General features: G+C 39.4%; 1 protein-coding gene across 1 annotated transcript in view; it reads left to right on the plus strand.

Moving 5' to 3' along the window:
• The window catches only part of OBSCN (obscurin, cytoskeletal calmodulin and titin-interacting RhoGEF), a 152,360-nt gene that overhangs the window by 123,577 nt on the left and 5,150 nt on the right, over positions 1-23,633 (plus strand). The window contains exons 81-95 of the mRNA XM_057398901.1: positions 575-714; positions 1,395-1,595; positions 1,915-1,997; positions 2,719-2,892; positions 4,224-4,383; positions 5,607-5,723; positions 6,986-7,150; positions 7,772-7,930; positions 9,159-9,336; positions 11,302-11,415; positions 12,092-12,259; positions 12,535-12,637; positions 13,224-13,353; positions 14,494-14,599; positions 20,764-20,806. Coding sequence (XP_057254884.1) covers positions 575-714; positions 1,395-1,595; positions 1,915-1,997; positions 2,719-2,892; positions 4,224-4,383; positions 5,607-5,723; positions 6,986-7,150; positions 7,772-7,930; positions 9,159-9,336; positions 11,302-11,415; positions 12,092-12,259; positions 12,535-12,637; positions 13,224-13,353; positions 14,494-14,599; positions 20,764-20,806 — 2,041 coding nt within the window. The remainder of the gene's footprint in view (positions 1-574; positions 715-1,394; positions 1,596-1,914; positions 1,998-2,718; positions 2,893-4,223; positions 4,384-5,606; positions 5,724-6,985; positions 7,151-7,771; positions 7,931-9,158; positions 9,337-11,301; positions 11,416-12,091; positions 12,260-12,534; positions 12,638-13,223; positions 13,354-14,493; positions 14,600-20,763; positions 20,807-23,633) is intronic.

Genomic DNA, 23,633 nt, shown 5'->3' on the forward strand with positions numbered 1-23,633 from the left:
CAGTGTTTGTTTAAATAAGCAGGAATAACTGTAAGCTTTAGAGTGGAGGGCAAGTTGTAAAAATGGTAGTGTATTTTGAACCTCTAAGGTATTTTAAGTTTTTCAGAAATTCATCACTCCTGAGTCTGAAAGCAATCCTATTTTGAAGACTTCCCCCATCTTCAAGTTTTATCTCACAATAGGGTTTTAAAATCATGTTAAGGCAGAAAACTCTGTTCACAGCTGGGCAGTAATCCAATGATGTGTTGAATTAAATGAAAAATCCTGGTTTGTATACCATATACTTATTATCTTGTAGTAATGTTTTATCTTCAAGCAAAAAAGAGAGGCCTTAAGTCTCCTATGAACATTCTTGCAATGCAGTGGCAATACATGCAGTAGGGATGCAGCCTAACGTATTAAAACATTTAAAATATTTGTTTAATCCTAAATACAAATAGGATTTCACACTAAATATTACAAATGCTCTTCCTAGGGAATATTTGTTTGTATGAAATTGAAAATTATTATAGATTTAGTTCATGTTAAAATAGGATATCTTTATTTCATGCACTGTTCTTGCTCTGCTTTTCAGCTAAGCTTCGAGTGCCTGGTGCAGAAAGTGATGATGAGTCAAAAACACCCTCTGCATCACCTCGCCATGGACGATCCAGACCTTCCTCTATTGTTCAGGAGTCCTCCTCTGAATCTGAAGATGGAGATTCCAGAGGAGAGGTATGGTATCCTTATTGACAATTTTTCACAAGGAGAAAACTTTACTTAGAATGACCAGTCTCCTATGGCTTAAGGATTTCCACCACCTTTAGAGATGTACTTCACTTCAGTAGCTATATTTAGTAAATATTGGGTCTGTGATACAGAGCACAGAGAATCAAATTCTGATGCTCACTGTGTGATCTTGAACAAGTTGTTCAAGGCAACATATCCCTTATTTGGCATCTTTTGCTTTCATGGCTGATCCTAAGAAAGTCAGAGCCTGATTTTCTGTGGCCTTGTGGCCTTGGATAGTTGGTCAGAAGAATTTTGTTAAGAATTTCTTCTTGAGAAAAATGAGAATTTTGTGAGAATTAGAAATTTTGGGGGATGTAATTTCAAACATTTCCTTAAAAAAAAGGTAAAAAAAAGTTAAGAATTTGGAAATGTTAATTAATTTTGTCATTTTCAGGATGACTGTTTTGCCTTGAGAGAAAGGCAGTACTGTTTTATTGTATAAATCCAAAACACCTCAGAGAGACAGACTTGAAAATATGGTCTGAGCCAAAGTGAACAGTGATTTTCTCTGCCGTACAAGGGCTGTAGAATAAAACATTAAGCACCAGTAAGCACTTATGTTCCGCTGGTGTTACTGTATTCTATATTCAGAGCACAAAATAACTGTCCTTTTGTGCTTGCAGATCTTTGATGTCTACATGGTCACAGCTGACTATTCACCTGCTGCACCTGACAAGGAGGCCATCACTTTGAAGGAAGGCCAATACGTAGAAGTCCTCGATTCAGCTCATCCTCTGAAATGGCTGGTCAGGACCAAACCCACAAAATCTAGCCCCTCTCGACAGGGTTGGGTATCTCCAGCTTACCTGGACAAGAAGTTAAAGGTAACTGATCATGCTGTGTTTAATTTTTGTGATGCAGTTTAGAGCCATCCCTTTCGCCAGGAGTGATATATATGTCAAGAGGTGTTGAAAGGGTCTGTAACATGACTGGTCTCTTCCATGTTTTGACTAGACAATTTCCATATGTTTGCAGCAGTGCTGGGTTTGAAAGACCTAATCATCCTCCAGCAAAAAATAAATTTCACTCTGGCTTAGGAATTCTTGAAAGGGACAGTGAACGCAGAAAGGATATTCCTTAATGTGCATTCATAAAAGCACTGTTAACTTCAAAGCATAAGGTTTCTTTTTTCTTGTATTTTAGTTGTCACCAGAGTGGGGAACAACAGAAGCTCCTGAGTTCCCTGGAGAATTTGTTTCTGAAGACGAATATAAAAGGAAGCTAAGGTGGGCTCATGTCATTTGGTATTTGTGCCTTTGAGTTTTCCCACCTATTGAACTAACACAAATGTTGGCATCTAGGTCCCTCCTATCAGAGTCACTGCTTTTGTTCTTCTGAGCCCTGCCACCTCCCCTTTTCCAGAATCAAGCAAACCCTTGATTCTCTCAGACTTGTAATTTGTGGTCTTTTATTGTGTTTTGCCATTGATTTCATCAAAGAATATTCCAGGCAATCTAAACCAGACTGGATGACTTGAAAGGAGGAGTTTACATTATGCAATTCTGAAGCTCTCTGATTTTACCACATCCTGAATTTCAGTGCTTTGGGATGCCTTACATCTGAAAATGATGTCTAAAGAGGGTGTGAAAGCATTCAACCCGATGTTACTCCCTTGCAGTGCAACACACTATTTCAGTGTGCTCTCATGGAGATACTTGCTTCTTGATTGCATAAAGTGGCATCAAAGTTGCTACCATCTACTTTACATAGATCCTTCTGTTGCTCACTCTCTCTTTTATCTGCCCTAATAGTAGCAACCTGTAAGGTAGAGGGAGCAGGGTGTCTAAGTTCTTCTTATGGTCAGAGGATATCTAGTCAACACACTCCAGGGAGTCTGTTTCTCTGATCATGCATCTCTACTTTAGAACCTCAAAATCTGTCAGCATGTCAAGGATAATGATGATGATTTTTCTGTGATTTCTTTTTGCCTATTTGTTTTCCCTTCAGTGTTCTTATTCAAGAACTGTTGATCTCAGAAGAGGATTACATTCAAGATCTACAGTTCCTCCTGACTCATCACCTTAAGTACACTGAGACCTGTTCCAATGTCCCAGGAGCTGTTGCTAGTCAGAAATCCACCATCTTCAGAAATATTGATGACATTGCTCACTTCCATTCCAGGTGGGCATTCCCATGTGCCTTTATTTGAGACCAAAGAGTGTCTCACATACAGAGCCACAGTAAATATTACTACTATGAAGGATGTGGAGCACTGGCAGTGCTGAGGTGCAAGGGAATTGACAGTCCTTTTGGGATGATAGGTGATAGGATAGCATGGCTTACGTCAGGATTAGGACTCCTATAATATCTTACAGCGCTTCAAGGTTTCATACGTCCAGCTTATTTCTTACCCTTTTAAGTGAATTAATTTAAAAAGCAATGAATTAGTTTTAAAAGGCATCATGGTCTTATAGTCACTTTAGTGGTATCTTCATAGAGACACACATTCATCCAAAACTGATGCTAGTGTCCATGCATTCGAAACACATCCAGCTGTAGCAGGCTGCCCAGGCACAGTGCCATGGCACAACGCCTCTGCCTACTCCAAGAAAGGTTTAATGAAGATCTGCTATTCAAAAAATGACTTGCCAACATCCAGGCTGAAATACTTTTATTTGCGGAGAGAGGAGGTGGTGTACAATGTCCTATGTGCGTTTGGCTTTTGCTGAGGGGCTTCCTTTTGCACCTATCTCATAGGAGATAATTGTTCTCATGGGAAGTCCCTGCCAACAGCATGAGAATCGCTTTTGGTTTACCTTGGGGAAAGGGTCAATAACATACACGCACAAAGCGTCTTCCTCAGTCAGCGTGTGCTCTGATCAGTATTGATAGCACCGTAAGCAAGAGCAACCAATAAGGAGTTTAAGCATGTTACAATGAAAAGTATATAGTTACTCTGGGAAAAACGTTATGTGGAGGACTCATGTGAGACACTGGCACTCTTCCTGCCTGGGCCATGAGAATAGATTTCCCTTCTCTTTCCTCACTCTCTCCTCTTTCCCCATCCTTTTGGTTTTCCCCCCAAAGCAACTTCAACTGTGAGTGGTGTTGCATGTTACCAGCTGACAGTGCTGAAAATGTTTGTGCATGTGAATCTGTTTCAACATCCTTTGTAAAACAGAGTGGGGATATCTGTCTTCATTCACGTGGATGGCTCATTGCTCCTTAAACTGAGGCATAAGGGTCTAGGGAGGACTTAATTCAGAACTTGAACTGAGCCCTAGAAAGTTATCCTTGCCTTCCTTGCAGGGCATTTCATACATTCAAGCTAAGAGGAACAGCATCATGATGGATGAAGAGGCATTGAGGAGTTTAATGTGTCATGTCTCTCATGTTCCCCAGTCACCTCTTTTAGTCTGTGTTAACCTGATTTAAGTCTGTCTGCTGGGGCTGTGCTCTAGTCTCATTCCATCCCCTTCTCCTTAGATGTCCTTTTTCCTTTGTCTCCACAGTGTCTTTCTCCGAGGCTTGCAGAAATGTGACACTGATGATGATGTGGCCATGTGCTTTATCAAGCGTGAAGCAGAGTTTAATAAGTACATCCAGTACCTGGTGGGAAGGGTACAGGCTGAGTCAATTGTTGTCAGCAAAGCTGTCCAGGATTTCTACAGGGTAAACGATAGCGAAAGTACCTGCAGAACATGCATCCTATAATCCATTTCAACAAGAAACATAGCTATTAATCACAAATGTGATCCTGAAAAGGATTTTTTTTTTTTGGTGGGAAATCTTTCTTAAATATAATAATTCCATGTTCACTGTCTAGGTTTTCCTGGTGGGTACAATCAATATGGGAACATGTTTAGGTATACTTATGTATTTATGGATATTATAAGAAGTATACAGGCACGAATGTGGCTGTGAACATGTAATTGTAATTCAGGGATATTTTAAGGACAAGCACATTATAAAACCAAGCAAACTCACACAAATCAGAAGGATAGGCAAATCCTGTTTCTCTGCTCCAAGATTGGAGTTCACTAGTGAAAACACACACACAATAATCCAGATCCAAGAATACATGCATGTTTATGGGTCTCCTGAGCAGCAAGCATTGCCCCTCTGTCCATCCAATACCCATGTCCATATCTTCAGGGCTTTTACCTTCTCCATGTGGCTCCTGCTCAGCACCTGGTCCAGCTTTATGCTTGCTAGAAAACACATGCATGCGTTCACATTCCCCCCACATTCGCAGGTCCTTCAAATTATCAGCACAAACTCCCAACCTCCCTAATGCCCATGCTGGACCCTGTGTCCTGTACTTGCATCTAGTTCAGCTTGAAGGTTGCTGGTGAATTTCACACATTTGCATCCACACACACCAGGTCAGTGGGAAAGGATAAGCATCCAGCTAAGTGCCTGACATCCCAGCACATGGACCCCGTGACCTGTGCTTCCCATTCTAGGTGCTGGTGCCAAGACCCTCATCTCTCCAGTTGCTGGCGCTACAAACACACAGACCACCCTCAACTGAGGTCTGGCACCAGTTTCTGGCACCGAATTCTCTCACTCCTGCCCTCCCACCTGCTGAAAGCACTCATCTTTCACATCACACTATCTAGTTCTGCAAGCTTTGGATCACATATCCCAGGTGTCAATCCTGCACGGGAAAACCAGAAAAAATCAGAATTGCAGCCTTCTTGCAATGTAAAATGACAACTAGCTGAGAAAAGATGGGGGAGGGCTAGAGGTTTCCAAAATATGTGGTAGTAAGGTCTGGTAGAGCTATCCAACTTTGACTTTTAGGTATAGCATATATGAGTATTTTCCAGGGAGTAATCTTTTCCACTGTTCTTTATGACAACCTTTCCTCATTCTTCTATGTATTTTTTCAGAGATACACAGATGAAATTTTAACTAATGAAGATCCTTCACAGCCACTAATCCCACCACTGCAGCACTACCTGGAAAAACCCATAACCAGAATTCAGCAGTATCAGACTATAATCAAGGTGAAGACCTTTTGTTACGCGTGTATATCTGATAGGTTTATGTTCTGGTTTGTGCACCTTGTGTAGAAAAAGACTTCATTTTTATTTCGTATTTATTAGCTTTCTTCTGATGCAACTACAACTGAAAGCTGCTTGAGTAAGAAAGACAGTAATCGCTGCCAGTGATGGTGCTCTCTAAACAGTTTTTCAAATGTGAAACCAGATAGAAGTTCATGGTCTCCAACTCCATAAAGTTTAGCAAGTTCTATATGAGTAAATATATGCATATACATATATAAAAATATATGCCTGTTTACATCTGTATATGAGTACGTGTATGCCTATATCCATAACAAGTATGAATTTGCTTCGCACACAGTAATAGGTATGTTATAAAAATAAGCAGTTTCCAATGTGTAAGATACTGACTTGCCACTTTATTTCCTTTTGGTTTATACTGATATTATAGTAAGATGAAATTTTTGTTTTGTGACAAGTTTTGCTTCATTCTACCATCCTGAAATGTTTCATCTTTCAAGCTTTCATCTGTCCTGTTATCTCAGGTTCTAACCCAGGCCACAAACAAACATTTAAAAGTAGCCTTTAAAATAGTATTTTTAATGGGAAACAGAGCTAGGATATCCAGGAAGAAGACAGTCATGCCAATGTATTTCTGTATTCTAGTGTGACCTGAGTGAGACATCTGAATAGTTCAAAGTACATTAACTTTCCAATTTTGAGCACATGCCTGCACACAAACACCAACATTTTAAAGGGTCTCTTAGAAGAGAGAGCAAGCATGGGCACTTTCCATGACTTTATAGCTAAAAGAGAGGAATAGGAACAAATGCAAGAAGAACGAGATAACTGCCATGTTGTATTTTTTCCACCCCCTCTTTATTAATCTAGTATTGACTTTTCATTTAGCACAGCCAACTGCCACATTGCTTGCCTCCTGGTGTCATCAGGGTAAGCACCAGAGAAATGCAATGGATACATTTAGGATTGTTTTGGAGGTTTTTTGGTTCTCAGTCACTGAAGCATATCTGGTAGTTGCTTCAACTTTGACTAATATCAGCTGATATGAGGAAAAGCCAGACTGGTTAATCATTAAGGCTGCAGAATGGGTAGGAAAGAAGAGACTTCAATAGCTAAGCAGCACATGGTGAAAGAATGGGATAAAAGTTGCTCAGATGAAAGACCTGGAACAGATATGGAGAAACTCAATGAAATTTATTCTTTTTTTTCTGACTGCCTGGTAACATTTTCATATTCATCTACAGGAATTAATCCGAAACAAAGCAAGAAACAGCCAAAACTGCACTTTGCTGGAGCAGGCTTATGCCATTGTGTCTGCACTCACCCGAAGAGCAGAAAACAACCTCCATGTCTCACTCATTGAGAATTATCCAGGCACCCTGGAAAGCCTTGGTGAACCCATCCGACAGGTAATTGGAATTTCTCAGCTGGTGTTAGTGCTATGCAAGCCCTCACTAGTTTCTAAGTAGCCTTAGGTCCTACAAGAAACTCCTTTAGAAAGGCTAAATTACAGTAATTCTTCGGTGTGCATTCATCTATCCACATTTAGACATGTGAAACAGAGTCCAATCCCACCCCCAGACTGCTTACTTCTGCCTAATGATGTCAAGGGGAAACCCATGTCACTAACTGAGCTGTATATGTCTGTGGTGTGTAGCATGAATGTCCTGCTCTGGTAAGGGAAAACGAGTGAGCATACAAAGTGTCCGCCTAACACACAAAAGACAATTTTCATTAGCATTTCCATTTCCAAGAGTGTGCCTACCCAACAGGAGCTCTCTGTTTTTCTGGCAACAAATAATGCCATTCAAAAGGACAACATAATGACAAGCACCGTGTGCACCTCTGTTGGTGCTGTCAGTCTGATGCATCACCTTTAGCATTAGAAGCAATCTGCTGTGCTGCAATAAAACAGAGGCACATAAGGTGACAATATAACAGTAAACATTTCCTATATGTTCACTGAAAAATGACAGTGAGACATCATTCCAGGTTTATTGCTATGTATGCTTCCTTCTTTTTCCTATCAGGGCCACTTCATTGTGTGGGAAGGAGCTCCAGGAGCTAGAATGGCCTGGAAAGGACACAAAAGACATGTCTTCCTCTTCAAAAACTACATTGTGATCTGCAAACCAAAACGGGACACAAGGACAGACACCTACAGTTACATCTTCAAGAACATCATGAAGGTCTGATCACTTTATCCTCACCTAGAGCATTTAGAACTTCATGCTTATATCCAGTTTGGACATTTTACTATTCTTTTGAGCTATTCCTTTGTTTCCAAAAGTATTTGAAGCACAAGTAAGATCTATGTCTATCCCAAAATCTCTCTTCTAAACCTGTCAGAAACATGTCAGAAACTTCTGATAGAAGCATGGGTGGAGTTTTACAGTGCAATGGGATTACATGTACAAGTGTTTATTCATCTCTGTTACCTCATTCAGCTAATTGCATAAGCATGAAATATTGATGTGAATTTTTCTGTCTATATTTGCTAGCATTTGTAGATATTTGGTTCTGGCAGGCTGTAACTTTGGTAATAAACTGGAGGAAATGATGTTTTAGTCATAAACTAATTCCTAGTGATTCTCTCTGTGGGTTATGTCTTTTCCTGACACTAATTCCTGTTTAGAAAAGAAAAATTGAGAGGATTTGACCAGCTCACCTTTGAACATTCAAGGCTGAGATTAAAAATGCAGGAAGTTGAAGAAAGAGTTCTCCCAAGGCAGTAGATGCTTAACTCCAGTAAAAAACAGCCAACCAACAAAACCCACCAAGGAGTTCCTGACCAAGCCCAGTCAGGACCTTCTGAAAGTCTTTATCTCTGTCCTCTGCGGCATTCATAGGCAGAGTTCATTTCTCCCCCCCCCCCAAAAAATATTGATTACTTGTCTGGGGAGTGCCTGCTCTGTAATGCCTTTTCATGTATCCCTAATTGTGCAGATCCTTGGCCCAACAATGCTGCATTGCAGGGACAGTGTGCCCCACCCTTGGGATACCTTTTCTTGCTGGATGTTATTTTCCTGAAATCAGAATTACTCCCAGGGAAATATGCGTTTGGCAACCAGACAATCAAGTATACTGGTGAAAGGATTGCCAAACGACACTAATTGCTGTTCAGCCAAAGCCACATTGTGTCGCTCATGCAATCTGAAAAATCTTTAAAAACAGTGTAAATTACCCTCCCTTTTTGCTGTTGTCCACTGGAGAGGGTACATGCTGACAGCAGGAGACTTGCTAGTGTTTAATAGCTGTTTCCATTTCAAACCTTGTTTTAAGATGGTTCTGGTTCACAAAAGCTAGGTCCAGATCTGAACTGTCTTAAACTCTGGGATTTCAGCTGTGGAAAGGTTCTGGCTGAAAATCCTAGGAACATGAGATGTGTATTGACTTAGTTGTCCTTCTGTCATGCAGCTGAACAACATAGATGTGAATGACCTTGTGGAAGGGGATGACCGGGCATTTGAGATCTGGCATGAACGGGAAGATTTGGTCCGCAAGTACCTTCTTCAGGCACGTACAGTGAATATCAAGAACTCCTGGGTGAAGGAGATCTGTGGCATACAGCAGCGGATCAGTGAGCCTCTCTGGAGTGAGTATGCCCTGAGATAGCCCAAACCTTCTTGTTGTTTCTTGGCTAGTCTCGCTGATTCAGGAAGGAATTTAGCAAAGGAGGAAGAAAAACATTTAGGACCATCTGCCACGTCTTAAGCTGAACTTGGGTTGGAGGTTTTCCTTTAATTATATCACAGACTGCTGTAAATAACTGACAGGACTTGACAGCAAGCAGTAAGCTTAACTGGAATGGTTATAGCAGGTCCTCCACCTGAGCTGGGGAAGGCATCTTTATCAGAATGGGATGGTGGTGTTTGACTTCCCATTTATTTTCAAGGGAACCAAGACAGTGTATCACTGAACTGATTATGTTCATGTGACAGAGGTCCTACAGGATCTGTACGAGTTATTAAACAATAGCAGAGCACATGAGTAGCTCTCTAATTACTCTTCAATGTCCATAACAAAAGTGTGGAAAACACAAACTGATGAGCTGGCTATCCCTAGCTATTTCACCTTATGTGGATTGCTTTTGATGGAGGATTAATCAGAGACTCATGGAGTTGCTCTATTCCCTGTCTTCGTATTTGTACATTTTTGTCAATGAGCAGAGGATGATGTTTTCCAGCAAAATAGCCCAGAAAATGTGTGTCACTGGGGAAGGCAAACACGTTACTGAAGCTTCTAAACAAATTTCAGAGTTGTTACTAGAGATGGCACTTAGGGGCTGTAGTGATAGGACAAGGGGTAACAGGTTCAAACTTAAACAGAGGAGTTTAGATTAGATATAAGGAGGAAGTTCTTTACTGTGAGGATGGTGAGGCACTGGTACAGGCTGCCCAAGGAAGTTGTGAATGCTCCATCCCTGGCAGTGTTCAAGGCTGGGTTGGACAGAGCCTTGGGTGACATGGTTTAGTATGAGGTATCCCTGTCCATGGCAGAGGGGTTGGAATTTGATGATCTTAAGGTCCTTTTCAACCCTAACTATTCTATGACTCTATGTGTTTGGTCTGGTAGGGATTGCAGATAGATAGATGACCACAGAGCTTGGTGGTAAAGGCCCTGGCCCACTGTGTAAAGAGCATAAGAAGCCAGAGGGAAAAGTAGTCTCCGGACCTGACCAGAGTTGTACTTATGCTTGTATAAAGGCTCCTATGACTCTGTTGAGTACCAAATCCTCCCTTTGTCCTCTGGCTTATGTTGCTGCATCTAGGCGCATGTGTTTGCTTTGGATTTTTATCATGTCATTCTGGCTGCTTTGTCTACACTGTCATTAGAGATTCCACCAAGTTTTTATTGACAAAATTTATCTGCAGGCATATTACATCTTTATTGTTCAGGCATAGGATACAAATGGTGTCCTTTACAGAATAAGAGAGTTTAGCACCCTGAAATGCCAGAACGGAATTGGGTTTAGTGTAAATGCACTGAAGACAAGCCTGGACATTTTATTTTTGTGGTTTTAGTGAGGTGTTCTAATGAGAAAGATTATGAGAATAATTTTGTATAGTTTCTTATGGTAATAATAAGTTAAAGTTCCTTAATTCAGGAAGGAACTCAGCAAAGGAGGAAGGATTTTATTTTAGGGAGACCAACAGGATACTAGTTTGGATATGCATTTTAATTGGGGAATTGTTTTAACTGTGATAGCTCTATGGTGTGTGAATAATGGATGCGTGGATGTGCTTATTAAAATCATGGCCTAAAATACTTCCAGATCAGCAACAAATCTGTTTTTTTTTTTTTTTCTTATGGCCTAACTTTATAACCAACAACAGGCATTTGATGGACTGAACTTAGTTTCAGATAAGCAAGGACAGCATGTCGCTTATTATCGCTTATTATCAGCTGCTTACTATTAGCTGCTAAAATTTTCTGTTCAGCTTTCCATTGTGAACCTTACAGTTTTCCAAAAAGTAAATCTATTCTTCTACTTTGTAGCAGCCATCTCATGGACAGATCTCCCTTCTTCTAGAGTAACATGTTTGTTCTGATGTTTCAGTACCTCCAGACTTTGAGGAAGAGCTAGCAGACTGTACAGCTGAGCTGGGAGAGACAGTCAAGCTGGCCTGCAAAGTTACAGGAGCTCCCAAGCCATCTGTCAGCTGGTACAAAGGTATGAACAGCAAGTCTTGAAATGCATCCTTCAAATTTATATTGCTTTCTACTAATTGGTTAATGGCTAACCTAAAAGTTGACCACTTAGAGATACCCAAATCTAGTCTGAAAGCTAGCTACTAAGCAACCCAAGTAACGTACATATACCTACGAGCTAATATGCCCTTCATTTTCAGGTTTGCCGATTAACCTCTAGTAAGCCACATCTCGTGGCAGTTAGACAACTTCTAGTAAATGAACAACTTCTTTTAACTAGCTCAGATGTTTCTATGTCATAGCACAGGCAGCTGTGCAGACAAATATTACTGTATTGCAGAGGAACCAGCTTTGCTAGAAGTTCACATCTTGTAAAGATGTGTTCTGCATGTTTACAGTCACTTTGGAAGTGTTCCTTTGGCTAGCAAATCAGAGCTATAACTGGATGGCAGATACTTTGAGAGAATTTCAGTTTTAAATGAGGACTGATGAGGTCCCTCAGCAGTGCTTTGCCCAGAGGATGTTTTGTAGAGACCTGGACGAAGTTGAAGAGCTCATTCCTTAACTACCAACATCAGTGGCAATAAAGCAAGCTCTATACTCTTGGACCTTTCAAGTTGAAAAGCTGGATGGAATTTCCAAGGAGAAAGCATAATCAATACCAAAGTGATTAAAAAAAATTTCCCTTTGTCTTTAAGATGGAAAGCCTGTAGAGGTGGATCCCCATCACATTATAATAGAAGATCCTGACGGCTCCTGCACATTGATCTTGGACAACCTAACAGGCATTGACTCAGGACAGTACATGTGCTTTGCTTCCAGTCCTGCTGGAAATGCCAGTACCTTAGGAAAGATCCTTGTTCAAGGTAAAGTTCATCATAGATGCATTATTTTAAAGGGGTGTGCTATAAAATGCCTCGAGCATAAATAATATGACGTTCCAGAAGTTCTATATAACATATGCTGAATAATACTTAAAAATAATCATTTGATGTACAGGTGCCATCAATTAGTCTTATGTCAAAAAGTTTGGTCTTTAGTGTCTTGTGTGCAGACATCATGAGAATTACCTGGTCAGGGACACATCCTTCATCTCTGGTCATATTTTCAGCTACTAGCTACATCTATCTTTGCCTTGCAGTGCCACCACGGTTTGTGAACAAGGTTAGAAATGCTTATCTGATTGAGGGTGAAGATGCTCAGTTTACCTGTACCTTTGAAGGAGCACCTAGGCCTCAAATCAGGTCAGTACTTCAAGTCACACTAGAACAAATCCCATTTTCCCATCTTGCATGGTCAGGAGGGTCTCCTACCCTTTCTTTCAAGGTTTTGACCCTTTTTGCTCTGTGTCTTCCACCTTAATCCCAACCCAATGATAGCTTTTCCCAATCCAAACATTCTTGAGATTCTTAACAATTTATTCTGGCAAACATCCAAAAAGAAGTGCCTACAGATAATCCCTGACATGAGACTGTATGAGATCTAACACGCTGACAACATTTTATCATTTCTTCATCCTCCCTGCTTTACACCTGGATTGATTTTATCAGCAATTAGTCTAGGGTGTTCAGACAAAAAGTTCAGTATATTTTCTCATGATTTGAAGCCCGTTTTCCTGCATTGACTTACAAGAAAAATCTCATAAACCTGTGCAGTTTAGTATCCATGTGTGATCTACCCACCCGCAGACCTATCTTCCAGGATCCAGAAGTCTGTCTAATGATTAACTCTTGAGTTGCTTGCCAACTGGTCTGATAGGCAGATTACTGAGGATACTTCTTGACACTGCATATTGTTTCTTGGCTTATACTCAGTGTTTTCAACATGCAGGTGGTACAAAGATGGTGTATTGTTGAAGGACACAAGTAAATACCAGACTTTCAGTGAACCACGGAGTGGAGTGGTAGTCCTGGTGGTCAAGAACCCTTCCAATGAAGACATGGGACACTATGAATGTGAGGTAAGTATGGAAAGATTTAAAGATCTGCTGTCTGACATGACATGGGTAGAATTAATTTTACTGGGAGAGTTTTGTTGCATGAGATTAGTGGCTGAGTAATTGCTGCTTCCTGTTGTATAGAAGTCAAAAGTCAAGTTCTTCTGAACCAGATCTGGATTGTGGACATCAAAAGCTTCATAATATTCTGATTTGAGAGTTTGGTGGTTCAAATTGTAATTGAGTGAGCTTGTTCTATACTTTAAATTCACATTCAGATCTCTAGAGGTACCTTTTACAAAGTCTGAGGCCGTTTTGGTGTGATCTTTTTTTTTCTGGACTGTCTTTAAATTAGGACAGATTCATGCTACTAAAAAAAAACATAAATAAAAATCATCCAAAGCCAAAAGAGAGAAATTAAATCTGAACAGAAGTATAAACCACTGAAATTCCTGTTTGTTTAGCAAACATATGTGGAAGCATCCAAGAAATTATAATAAATGTACTGTAAAATATTTTATAAAAAATAGCCATAGTCTATGCATTCATTGTAATAAAACAGGTCAGCAGTATTCCTTGTTTAAGAAATTAGCATGGGTCGCTGTTCATGGTAAATGGCTCAGCTCGCTGTGGCTTCACAGTTATTCCACAGAAATGTTTAGGACATTTGATAGCATTTAAAAATTTCTACTAGAATTTTAGCAAAACCAGGTTATCTTGCATGTGCCATTGGATAAGGTCCCATGGTCCAGGATGATCCCATTCCCTTGGCTGAGTAAGACTCAGTAGATTAACAGAAGATAAATAAAAAATTCCTCTTTAATGACCATCTAAATGGCATCCAGCAGCAATCTGTACCTGTTGGTAGAGACAGAGCTGCCTCAGGACCATGTTATAGGCCACAGAGCAAACTGCAAGTAACTGTAAGGTAGCTAATGTGCTGTAATTTCTCCCTGTGAATCGTTTCTGGTAAAGCATTATCATGAACTCCACTGAGCAGCAGTGCATTCATTCAGACTCTAGCTTAGGTTTGGGGTCACATCTTCATCCATTTCAGCTGCCATGTAATTGTAATGAATTTATAATGTAGTATAGGAAGTTTTTATTATATAAAAACCACCCAAACATCCTGCATTTCATTTGGTACTGCATGATTCTCTTCAGCTGGTGAACAGATTAGGGTCTGCAAAAAGTGGGGCAGAACTTTATCATCACAGTGCTGCAGCCCTGACCCAGGAGAGGAGAGGAGACCAAGCCATTACTATAGAAGGTATGAACCTTGACCAGCTCTGTAAGTATGTCAGTGAATTACTCTAAAACCACCTCATTGAGGATCAAATATATTTGCCATCTTATCCATGTTAATTGTTGGTGTATACGTATCTGTATGTCTATCAAGATGTGCATGGGTATACTGCAGCTCAGCTCTATACCCATCACCATCTGTTGATTTGCAAACCTGGCAAATCAACTTCATCATATAATGCTCATAAATGCATTATATGAAAAAGGAGGAGCAGGTACGAAGGGTATGTCATACCACAAACAGTGCAAATAAAATGTTTCTATTCCTGTTTGAACACTTGAAAATGCGTGTCAGCCTCGCAGAACATGAGTTATGTACTGCTGAGACAAAGCAGGGGCCAGTAAGTGAAGCTGCAGGCATATTGTGACCATTTCTGAAATACTACTGAAGACTATCTGGAATGACTGAGAAAGCAGAACTGACAGCAGTATGTCCAGAGTAATATTAGTTCATCCACTGAACCTAGGACTGTTAAGTCCTGTTCAGGTATTACACACCACATAGCTATAGTCTATTCCTTTTTTCTCTGCATGTTTCACCTGAATTGGTAGAGTGATATGAACATCCATCCAACAACGCATCTCTTTCTTCACACCTTTAGGATGCGACTGTCTAAAGTTACCTCCTTATCAAAGGGATTTCCGCAAGCAGTGTTAGACATGCTTGCTATAAACCCATCAAAACCAAATTTAAATCAGTGGCTACAGCTGCATAAGGCACATTTGTTGGCATAGGAAATTGGTTCTTCGTACATCTTGGAAGTGTCCTTGGCTGGCTGAGGATGGGCCAGCCAGCACTGTCTCTCTCGAAAAGTTCCAGCAGCAGTTCAGGAGATAATACAGCCAAGGGACTATCTTATAACAGATAATAGATAGCTTACCATTTTGGAGGGTAAGAGAGAGGCCTAGGATAGGCAGAGGCTATTCTATGCCAGAAAAACTTGGTGCCAGACGTGGTTAGTGGAGACATGGCCAAAAAAGCCAGAGGTTTGAAAACGGCTGTAGAACCTTCTTTGTCATCTTCAGTATTTTTACATTGTCTTGTGATAACAACAGGCTTTCAGGTGTGCTTTTGACAGTGGATAAGTGTTACTACCAACATTCAGTAAAAGCCATCAAATATAAAGGCACTCTGACTGAAGTCTGGAAAAGTATTCAGGGGAAATGGTGATCCACTCATATTTTAATTCATCATTTTCTGTGGGCCTTCTCTCCTGGCCCTGTCTGAGACATTAATGTTATATTATTGCATTAAGAGTATTCAGGCACAATTAGGCTATCAGATTAGCATCCAGTTCTATGTACTCGCTTGTCATCCTCTTATACTTGCTTTCCTTTCAGTCCTTTCCCAGAGTACCATCAAATCATTCAGAAACACTAGAGGGAGAATGGTATTAGTATAGCAACACTATAATTGTTTCAGCAGCTTAAACCTTGAAGTACTTAAATACTTTGTCCCTGCTATGCCATAAATAGACAAAATATATGTGGCATTCAGGATGCAGAGGAATGCAAATCACTGTTAGGGTGGCATATCTTGATGAAGTTCCCTTGTACCAAGGTGGAAGAGGTTATAAAATCAACAAGGACTGTAAAACAGTGTTAGGAGCATTGTTCAGCTCTTGGGGTTGCAAATGTGTATATGTTCAGCCCCAAATTACTCTTCTACTATCATAAATTAAAAAAAAAAAAAGTGAGCTTGTTTGAAGAAATACAATTGGAGTTTGCCTGGAAGCTTCAGAAATGTTATGAAATCATTTTTGTTCCATGATGTGCAGTTACTTGAATGTGATAATAGGGAAGGAAATAGAGTTACCTCCAGGGAGGAACAGGGGGAAAGCTGTTTCAAGCCAATGGAGCAGAGAGCAGGCTTATCCATGGAGCAAGACGATTGTTCTGAGCAGAATCACACCAGGGATGCATTCAGCATAATACACTTGGCCAAGGAGGGAATTCATTGCTTTCTTGAGAATCAGTAACCAACCTTGACTACCTATGGAAAAATCAGATTCATCTGACAAAGAACTGGAGGACGGATGGATCTCATGCAGGCTTTCTCTTTCCATCCTTACAAACCTTTCCATTTGTGAAAATGGGATTATTTGTAACTTCACCAAGAGGACAACGTTACTGCTGTGGTGTAATTACAACAGGAAATTGATACTGTGTCTTTTTCCTAGTTCACCAATCTGGTGTGTCCAAGTTTTACCTGGTTTATCACTGGCTCTCTATTGTCAGTCTTCTGAAGCACCCAAGTGGCTCTACTTGCAACTATTTTAGTGTTTGTCATCCTGCCTTTCTGTACTCTTTATTATGCTGAACCAAACCTACTGTCACGATCTGGGGATACCATTAGTACAGTGGTTTTCGAGCCCTGACCTGCAGTTAGTGGTGGTCCACAGTCCAGCACCATGGGTCTCAAAACCGAACTGCTTGTCATTATGTTTAAATGGTTGGACTTGATGATCTTAAAGGTCTTTTCCAACCTAGGTGATTCTATGAAATTCACACTATGGAATTTGCAGATCCACTGGAAGGACCAAATCTGAAAAGGACGGAAATCACTGGACTAAGGGGTCTCCTTGTGAGCAGCTGCAGCCTGAGCTGCCAGCCTGAAATGCTGAGATCTGCCTTCAGCTATACTGTCGCTGCACTGAAGTCAATGGAGGGTTGCTTTAAAAATCCCTTTTTATGGACATTGGAAATATTTTAGATGTTTTTAAAAAATGTAACTGAAAGAAGATCTTCTTCTTTGACTTGAAGTTGTCTTGACTGCTTTGCTCCTCGCTGCTTAACATACACATGGCAGATCTGGGCTGATGTGCTCTGGCATCCCTTTTTAACATGTTGCTGTTGTCATTCATTCATCCCAGGCTCACTAACTTGCTCATTTTTTTTTAAGAAAAATAAAGCCCAGTGTTTTTGAAAACTGTTGCATTTTCATTTGTTGGGCAGATCCAGGACATAGCATGAGACAGTCAACAGTAGAGCAAGAAGTCAGCTCCACAATGGGAGATAAGCAAAACTTACAAAGAAAAAGAGCACATGCAATTGCAGAAGAGAAGTCTCTTCACAGTTTAACTTAGATCTCATTCAGAGCTTTGGGCAACTTTAGTTGCCTTGTTTGGTGATATCCACGTTTCAGGGAAAAGCTAAGCATTACAGAGCTCTCAAATATTTTGAGGCTTTCAAATGGAAGATTCTTTAAAACACAGAGGAACATTACATTTCTGTCCTTGAAGATCCCTGGCTAGGTTGATAATTAGGATATTTATCTTGGTTTTTTTTTTTTCTGTTGTCATCATCGGTTAGTCTTATTTTTGTCCTGGCCATTTGGTTTTCAGTGCAAATTTAAGAGAGCACAATCTGCCATTAAAACCATCTCAGTGGCTGCAGGAGTGGAGCCTTTTATTTAGAGAGAGTGCAAACCACTTTCACACAAACCACTTTCACACAAATTGCAAATTTCATTCACACAATTTAGCAAACTGCATTCTGGCCATGACTTGCTCATCTTAAGAGCAGCTTTAGCAATTCACATCAGATTTGTGCATCCCCTGTTGAAGATTAACCTCCAGAGCATAGCAGAAGATGGGTGAAAGCAGAGCAGTGTTCCCATTGCTTATGCCAGCAGCATGTGCTGGGCAGGAAAAACAGGTTTATGCTTCTCCGAGTGGAGAAAGCAGACTTTAATTTTGTAATAAAGGCCATAAATCACCCTTCATCCTTCAGGGCTCCAAGAACTGACCTACCCTAAATGTTTAATCACTTGTAAGTGAATGATTTTATGTATTAACCAAAACGGAGTCAGGTCCTACAGAAGCACTGGCTGATCCTAATGCTTATAGCTTTTAACCTGCTTATCAGGGGCTCCTGCTTTGCAAAGCTGTTTTCCTAAAATGCTACCAAACAAGTTGAAATGATAAATCCAGTGTTAAAACAGATGCAGAATATTTTCCTATCAGGGGAAAAAAAAAATAAAAAAGAAAAAGAAACCCAAATTCTCTCATCCTACTTTCATGTGGTTCTATCCTTCATATAGGATCGTTTAAATCCTCCCTCACACTTTGGATAGCACATATAAAATGTATCTGTCATGCACTAAATTGCAAGTCATCAGGACCCATTCACTATATGCCATTTATGGCTTTGTAATCCCATGCCAGCTGAACTTTTGTATACTGAACCCCTTTGACATGTGCTACATATAGAAATATTTTGATCCATGTCATTTGAGAGGAGTTCAGAACATTGAGTAAACATTAAAGATGGTTGGGAGATTTAATTCAAAACATATTTCATTAAATACATATTTCACTCTCATCTAAATACAGTTGCTGTTAATATAATTGTACAAAACGCCTATGTTTATGTGCCTAATCAAATTCATTCTTATTTACATCAGAACTGATACTCTTGCTGCTTATGGATGAATCCTATGATATTATTTGATGATATTTTCTAAAAATGTCACTATATTAAGAGTTTAAAAATTTAGTAAAAATTTCTAACCTGGGTGCATTAAATTGTTCAAGCACTCAGTTCATCTTCCATCATTGTATAATTATTATTGTACCATTTAAAATGGTTTTGAATTATTTAAAAAATGGTAAGGATATGTAAACACTTGTAATTGTGTTCAAGAATAAACATGCCCTTGACTTTGCCAGTAAGCTATAAACTCTAATTTCAAAAGAGACTTTGTTTAAAACCACCTAATTCTACAGTAATTCCTTTGACTCTATTAGAAATTATTCAAGATTTTTACATACATAAATGAGACAAGGCCCTGCAAAGAAAACGTGTTGCTCTACATCAGATATTAACATCTACATTTGCACAAAATTAGTTTTCATTATGTTGGGATTTGTTGTTATGCCTAGCAACAGAAGAGAGCCCTTGGAAGTTAAGTGGAAAGAAAATTAGGTTAAATTATTCCATCTAATATTGTAAATGTGTTTTTAATTTTCAGTCAGTGCAGTTTTGGAGCACTGTTGAAAACATAAACACTAATCATGAGTTATTTAACAAATAATACAGATCCTACAAGTTCCCTGGGCAAGAACTGTTTGTGATTTTATAGATACATTTTTAAGTTGCCGTTCACTTACCAACTGAAAATTACCAAAGCTTATTTATTATAGAAAGATAGGCTGGAAGATTGAAAACCTAATGTTCGACAAATTACTTTAAGATTAAATTCAGGGGTATTTTTAAACTTCACGAGTTTATTAAATAAAAAGTGGGGCTTGTTGCTGTTTTTTCTAGATCTCAGATAGGTTCAGCAGCTTAGAGTGTGTTCAAAGCAGTCTGGTTTAAGCGGTGTCTCAATTTTATTTCAGCAGATAGGATGGGAACCTGTCAAAAATATCTATTAGCTCTTCAAATGGTATCTTTCTTATTTTTTTTAAATGTTAATTTTAAGAACTATTTTAAAAAAATCATGAAATTATTACTTTTCTTATGATCTTGATATGCATCAACAGCTTCTAGTTTGCTATTGGGCAAGGGTCAGAAAAAATTGCAAATTATAGCAAAAAAGAGAAGGAGTAGACATAGATATATTACAGGGCTCTCCTGGGCTTCCTAGTTGTTGGGGTTTTTTTATATTGATTTTCTGTACTGATGATAATGATTTTAGTTTTCATATTATCAGCTTGGATTTTGCATCTAGTCCACAAAAGCTTGGAAACTGTTCTGTGTTTGGGGAAACTGTTTTTCTAGTAAGTGAAATCACAGTTTAAAGTATTTCAGCTCTCCAGGATTATCCAAATTAATGCACTTCCAAGTTTCTCACACCATCACTACATTATTATAGAAAAAAATAGCTTTGACCTGTGAAACAAAAATGTCAGAATCTCATGGTACAATAAACAGACTTAGCAATATTGTTCTCCACAAAATACTTGATTTCAAAGCTAAAATCATTCACTGTTCAGAAAGCAGTTTTCATTCTTGGTCAGAAACACTAAGACGATGCTGGAAGTAACCACAGAAAGCATGGATGGGATGGTACAGTTGAGTTTTTTTTCACTCCAGTTTGTTTTGATTAACTGAGCAAAGTTAATTTAATCATTTCAGCTTTTGCCTTTCTTTAACCCCATGCTGTTCATACTGTTTTCTTTGTAGTCACTGAACAAGAGACTAAAGTGCCCAAGAAAACCATCATCATGTAAGTGCTAATTATTTTTTTTTTTTTTGTAACATTTGTGTTTTGCCTTGCTGCCTATGCATGATCCAATAACAAGCTTGTGTTTATTGGCCATGCAAGTGTGTTCATTCCCATCCCACCAGATCTCATGGTATTCTATGCTATGCAAAGTGATCACCTGAAAAAAATCTTGCCATCCCTTTTAAAACACAGCAGCACTGGTGTTAGATACAGTCTGGGTCAGGTTTTTTATGATAGTACACGTGGAAAAAGTACACAGAATGCTGATAAGAGTTGCACAAGACTTCAAGAAGTAGAGTCTGATTCTCAATGTTGAAAAAAACTAGCTTTGAGAAGTGGCTACTTGAAAAACTGTACAAATTTAATAAGTATATCATAATATACAGCAATTTCTTCTGGCTTTCTATTTTTAATTCTTGAGGAAAGCTTTTTATGATGAAGCAGAAGGAAGATATATATTTTTATCTCCTTCTGCCTCTGTATTTCTAATATGAAATTTTGCCCTGATAATGACTCCTTCTTCTTCTTGCATACTTTGAGCCTGGTTTATATTGGGTGGGTGCCTATAACATAGAAAGATTAATTTCAGCAAAGAGCAGTACTTTCTCAGCCATATGTAGACCAACAGCTGATCAGCCATGAAAATCTTTATGCATCTTCTTAAGTATCATAGACAAATACATAACAAAATTATTTCATGTGCTGGAAAGGGGACATTGTCCTTCTGTGGCAGGCCTTCAGAGCACCTCTAAGCTATTCAAATCATGACCAAATGGTAGCGGGTGACTATAAACAGATATTTTGGGGCAATGCACTCCCTCAAGAGTTGTACTGTTGCTAAGATCAGTCCTTGACTTGGACACGATGCTAAAATTAACTCCTTTTGGATGGTGAAGAGGATGTGTAAAATGACAACTATAATGTGGTTAAGAGTTGCTTAACTTTTATCTAATTCTCTATTATGACTATTTCTTATGATCCATACACTTAACCCATTTGGAGCCAGTGGCTTATAAGAAGACATATTGCCCTCTCCTAAGCAGACAGGAGAGGCAGGAAGGGGTTCTGCCTTTGCCCCTCTCCTTTCCACCTCATTTCAGTTAACATCTCTAGTCATTAGACTTTTTTGACCTTGCAAAGACCAGAAAATAAAGGTGTTTCTGTACTGTCTCTACTGTCTCAAGGATCAGGATTCAGATACCAGTGGGGTAGCTAAACAGAAAAATGTTCTTTGATGCAACATTCAGAAACATCCTGAGAAAGTCAACGGATCGCTCAGAGTCAGACCATGTCTAAAGCTTAGTGAATCTCATCTATCTACATCCGTGTGCCTGTAAGTCACCTGGAGAGATACTTTTATTTTACATTTCTCAGGTCAGCTTCATGATTTCAAATAACAAGCAGCGACATTACAGTTGATGAAATAATATTAAACTAATATAAAATATCATCAATTAAGCTGATTTTTAAATTTCTGACACATAAATACCACAGACTATTGCTTTGGACAGCTCAAGAAGTAATTCCTAAATTGAAGGCTGCAGTCTTAAAGGAGATTGGTATATTTATGAGTGGGATCTCAGAACAACACAAATTCCCCTCCTTCTGCTAGTGGATGTGGTCATGAACTTATTAGAATGGACCTCAGCTGGAATTAGCATAGTGGTGTGGTAGAGGTAAAGTTTGGGAATAACTCTCTAAGGGCACATCCCAGTTCTCCTTAATATGTAGTGAGCTGAGAAACAGAAGCAGCTTTGAAACCACTAGCAGAAAATAATGGATAATTTAGAGATGGGATTTAACAGTGTCTACATATGCAAATCCCAGACCCCAAAATGCACTGTAATTTTGCAATGTAGAGCAGTCAAGTGCAAGCACACATGGATTCATTCTTGTCTTTATCTAAAATGGTTTAACTTGTGTAATTCAGAAAGGCACCATGGGCATAATGAAGGCTCTGCATATACATTAAAGCTCTATAGAAAAATTGTAGAAAACTTGGGGGGAAGAATAAAGCAGTGGAAATGAGCAGTGGCAGAGAGAGTGCTCTGGACAAAATCTGACTGTAGGTGCTCCAGCCCTGAACTTCACTGCATCCTCAAAGGGAGAGAGTGATGATGTAAAGAAATCTGATCTCCACAGGAGAAGACAATAATAGTGTCAAAAATTAGACCAACAGATGAGAAAGGCTACAATATATCTAAGAGGATTAGTCTTCCATGATGGCTAGACAAATGCAATAGGAGAAACAGGCTTTCCTTGCACAAGGACTCCTTCCACCTTCTCTGTATCTCAGTGCAAAAGGCAGAGCAGAGGTAGCTGGTGACTTTCAGCTCTGTGTGCTGTGATAAGAGGCTGGGGAGGAGAAAGAGAGAAATGAAAAAGCTGTTCTCTTGATTCATAATCCCAGTCTAGCTCATTGTCTTTACACTTCAGCTAATCCTATTGCTTGAAGGTAGCGACAGAATCTCAACACGGAAACAAAATCAGCTTTGCCTGTTAGATTCACTGAACCAGCTACCTATGCTGTAGAGCTTACTTGTGCTTGCAAAGCAAACACTGTCTTTACCTTCAAGCTTTTCCATGTAAGAAATGCAACTGAAAAACCTGCAGGAAACACTGAATGTTAAACATATAAATTAGAAGGACTGAAGTCTAAGCTGAGGTGTTCTTGTCCCCATATTTTAAAGCTATTTGATCCAACTTCATCTGTAGCTCATTTAAAGTCAAAGTTTGTCCTGCCATGGGAGCAGAAGATTGTTTCGACACAAGATGTGTGTACACGGATGCTGAGAAGCCCCAGCTGCTTTGAATATGTCAAAACATT

Source organism: Pezoporus wallicus, unplaced genomic scaffold, assembly GCF_028554395.1.
Source record: "Pezoporus wallicus isolate ANWC-B61680 ecotype Strahan unplaced genomic scaffold, APGP_CSIRO_Pwel_v1 contig_3487, whole genome shotgun sequence".
In the NCBI taxonomy this organism is placed as follows: Eukaryota; Metazoa; Chordata; class Aves; order Psittaciformes; family Psittacidae; genus Pezoporus; species Pezoporus wallicus.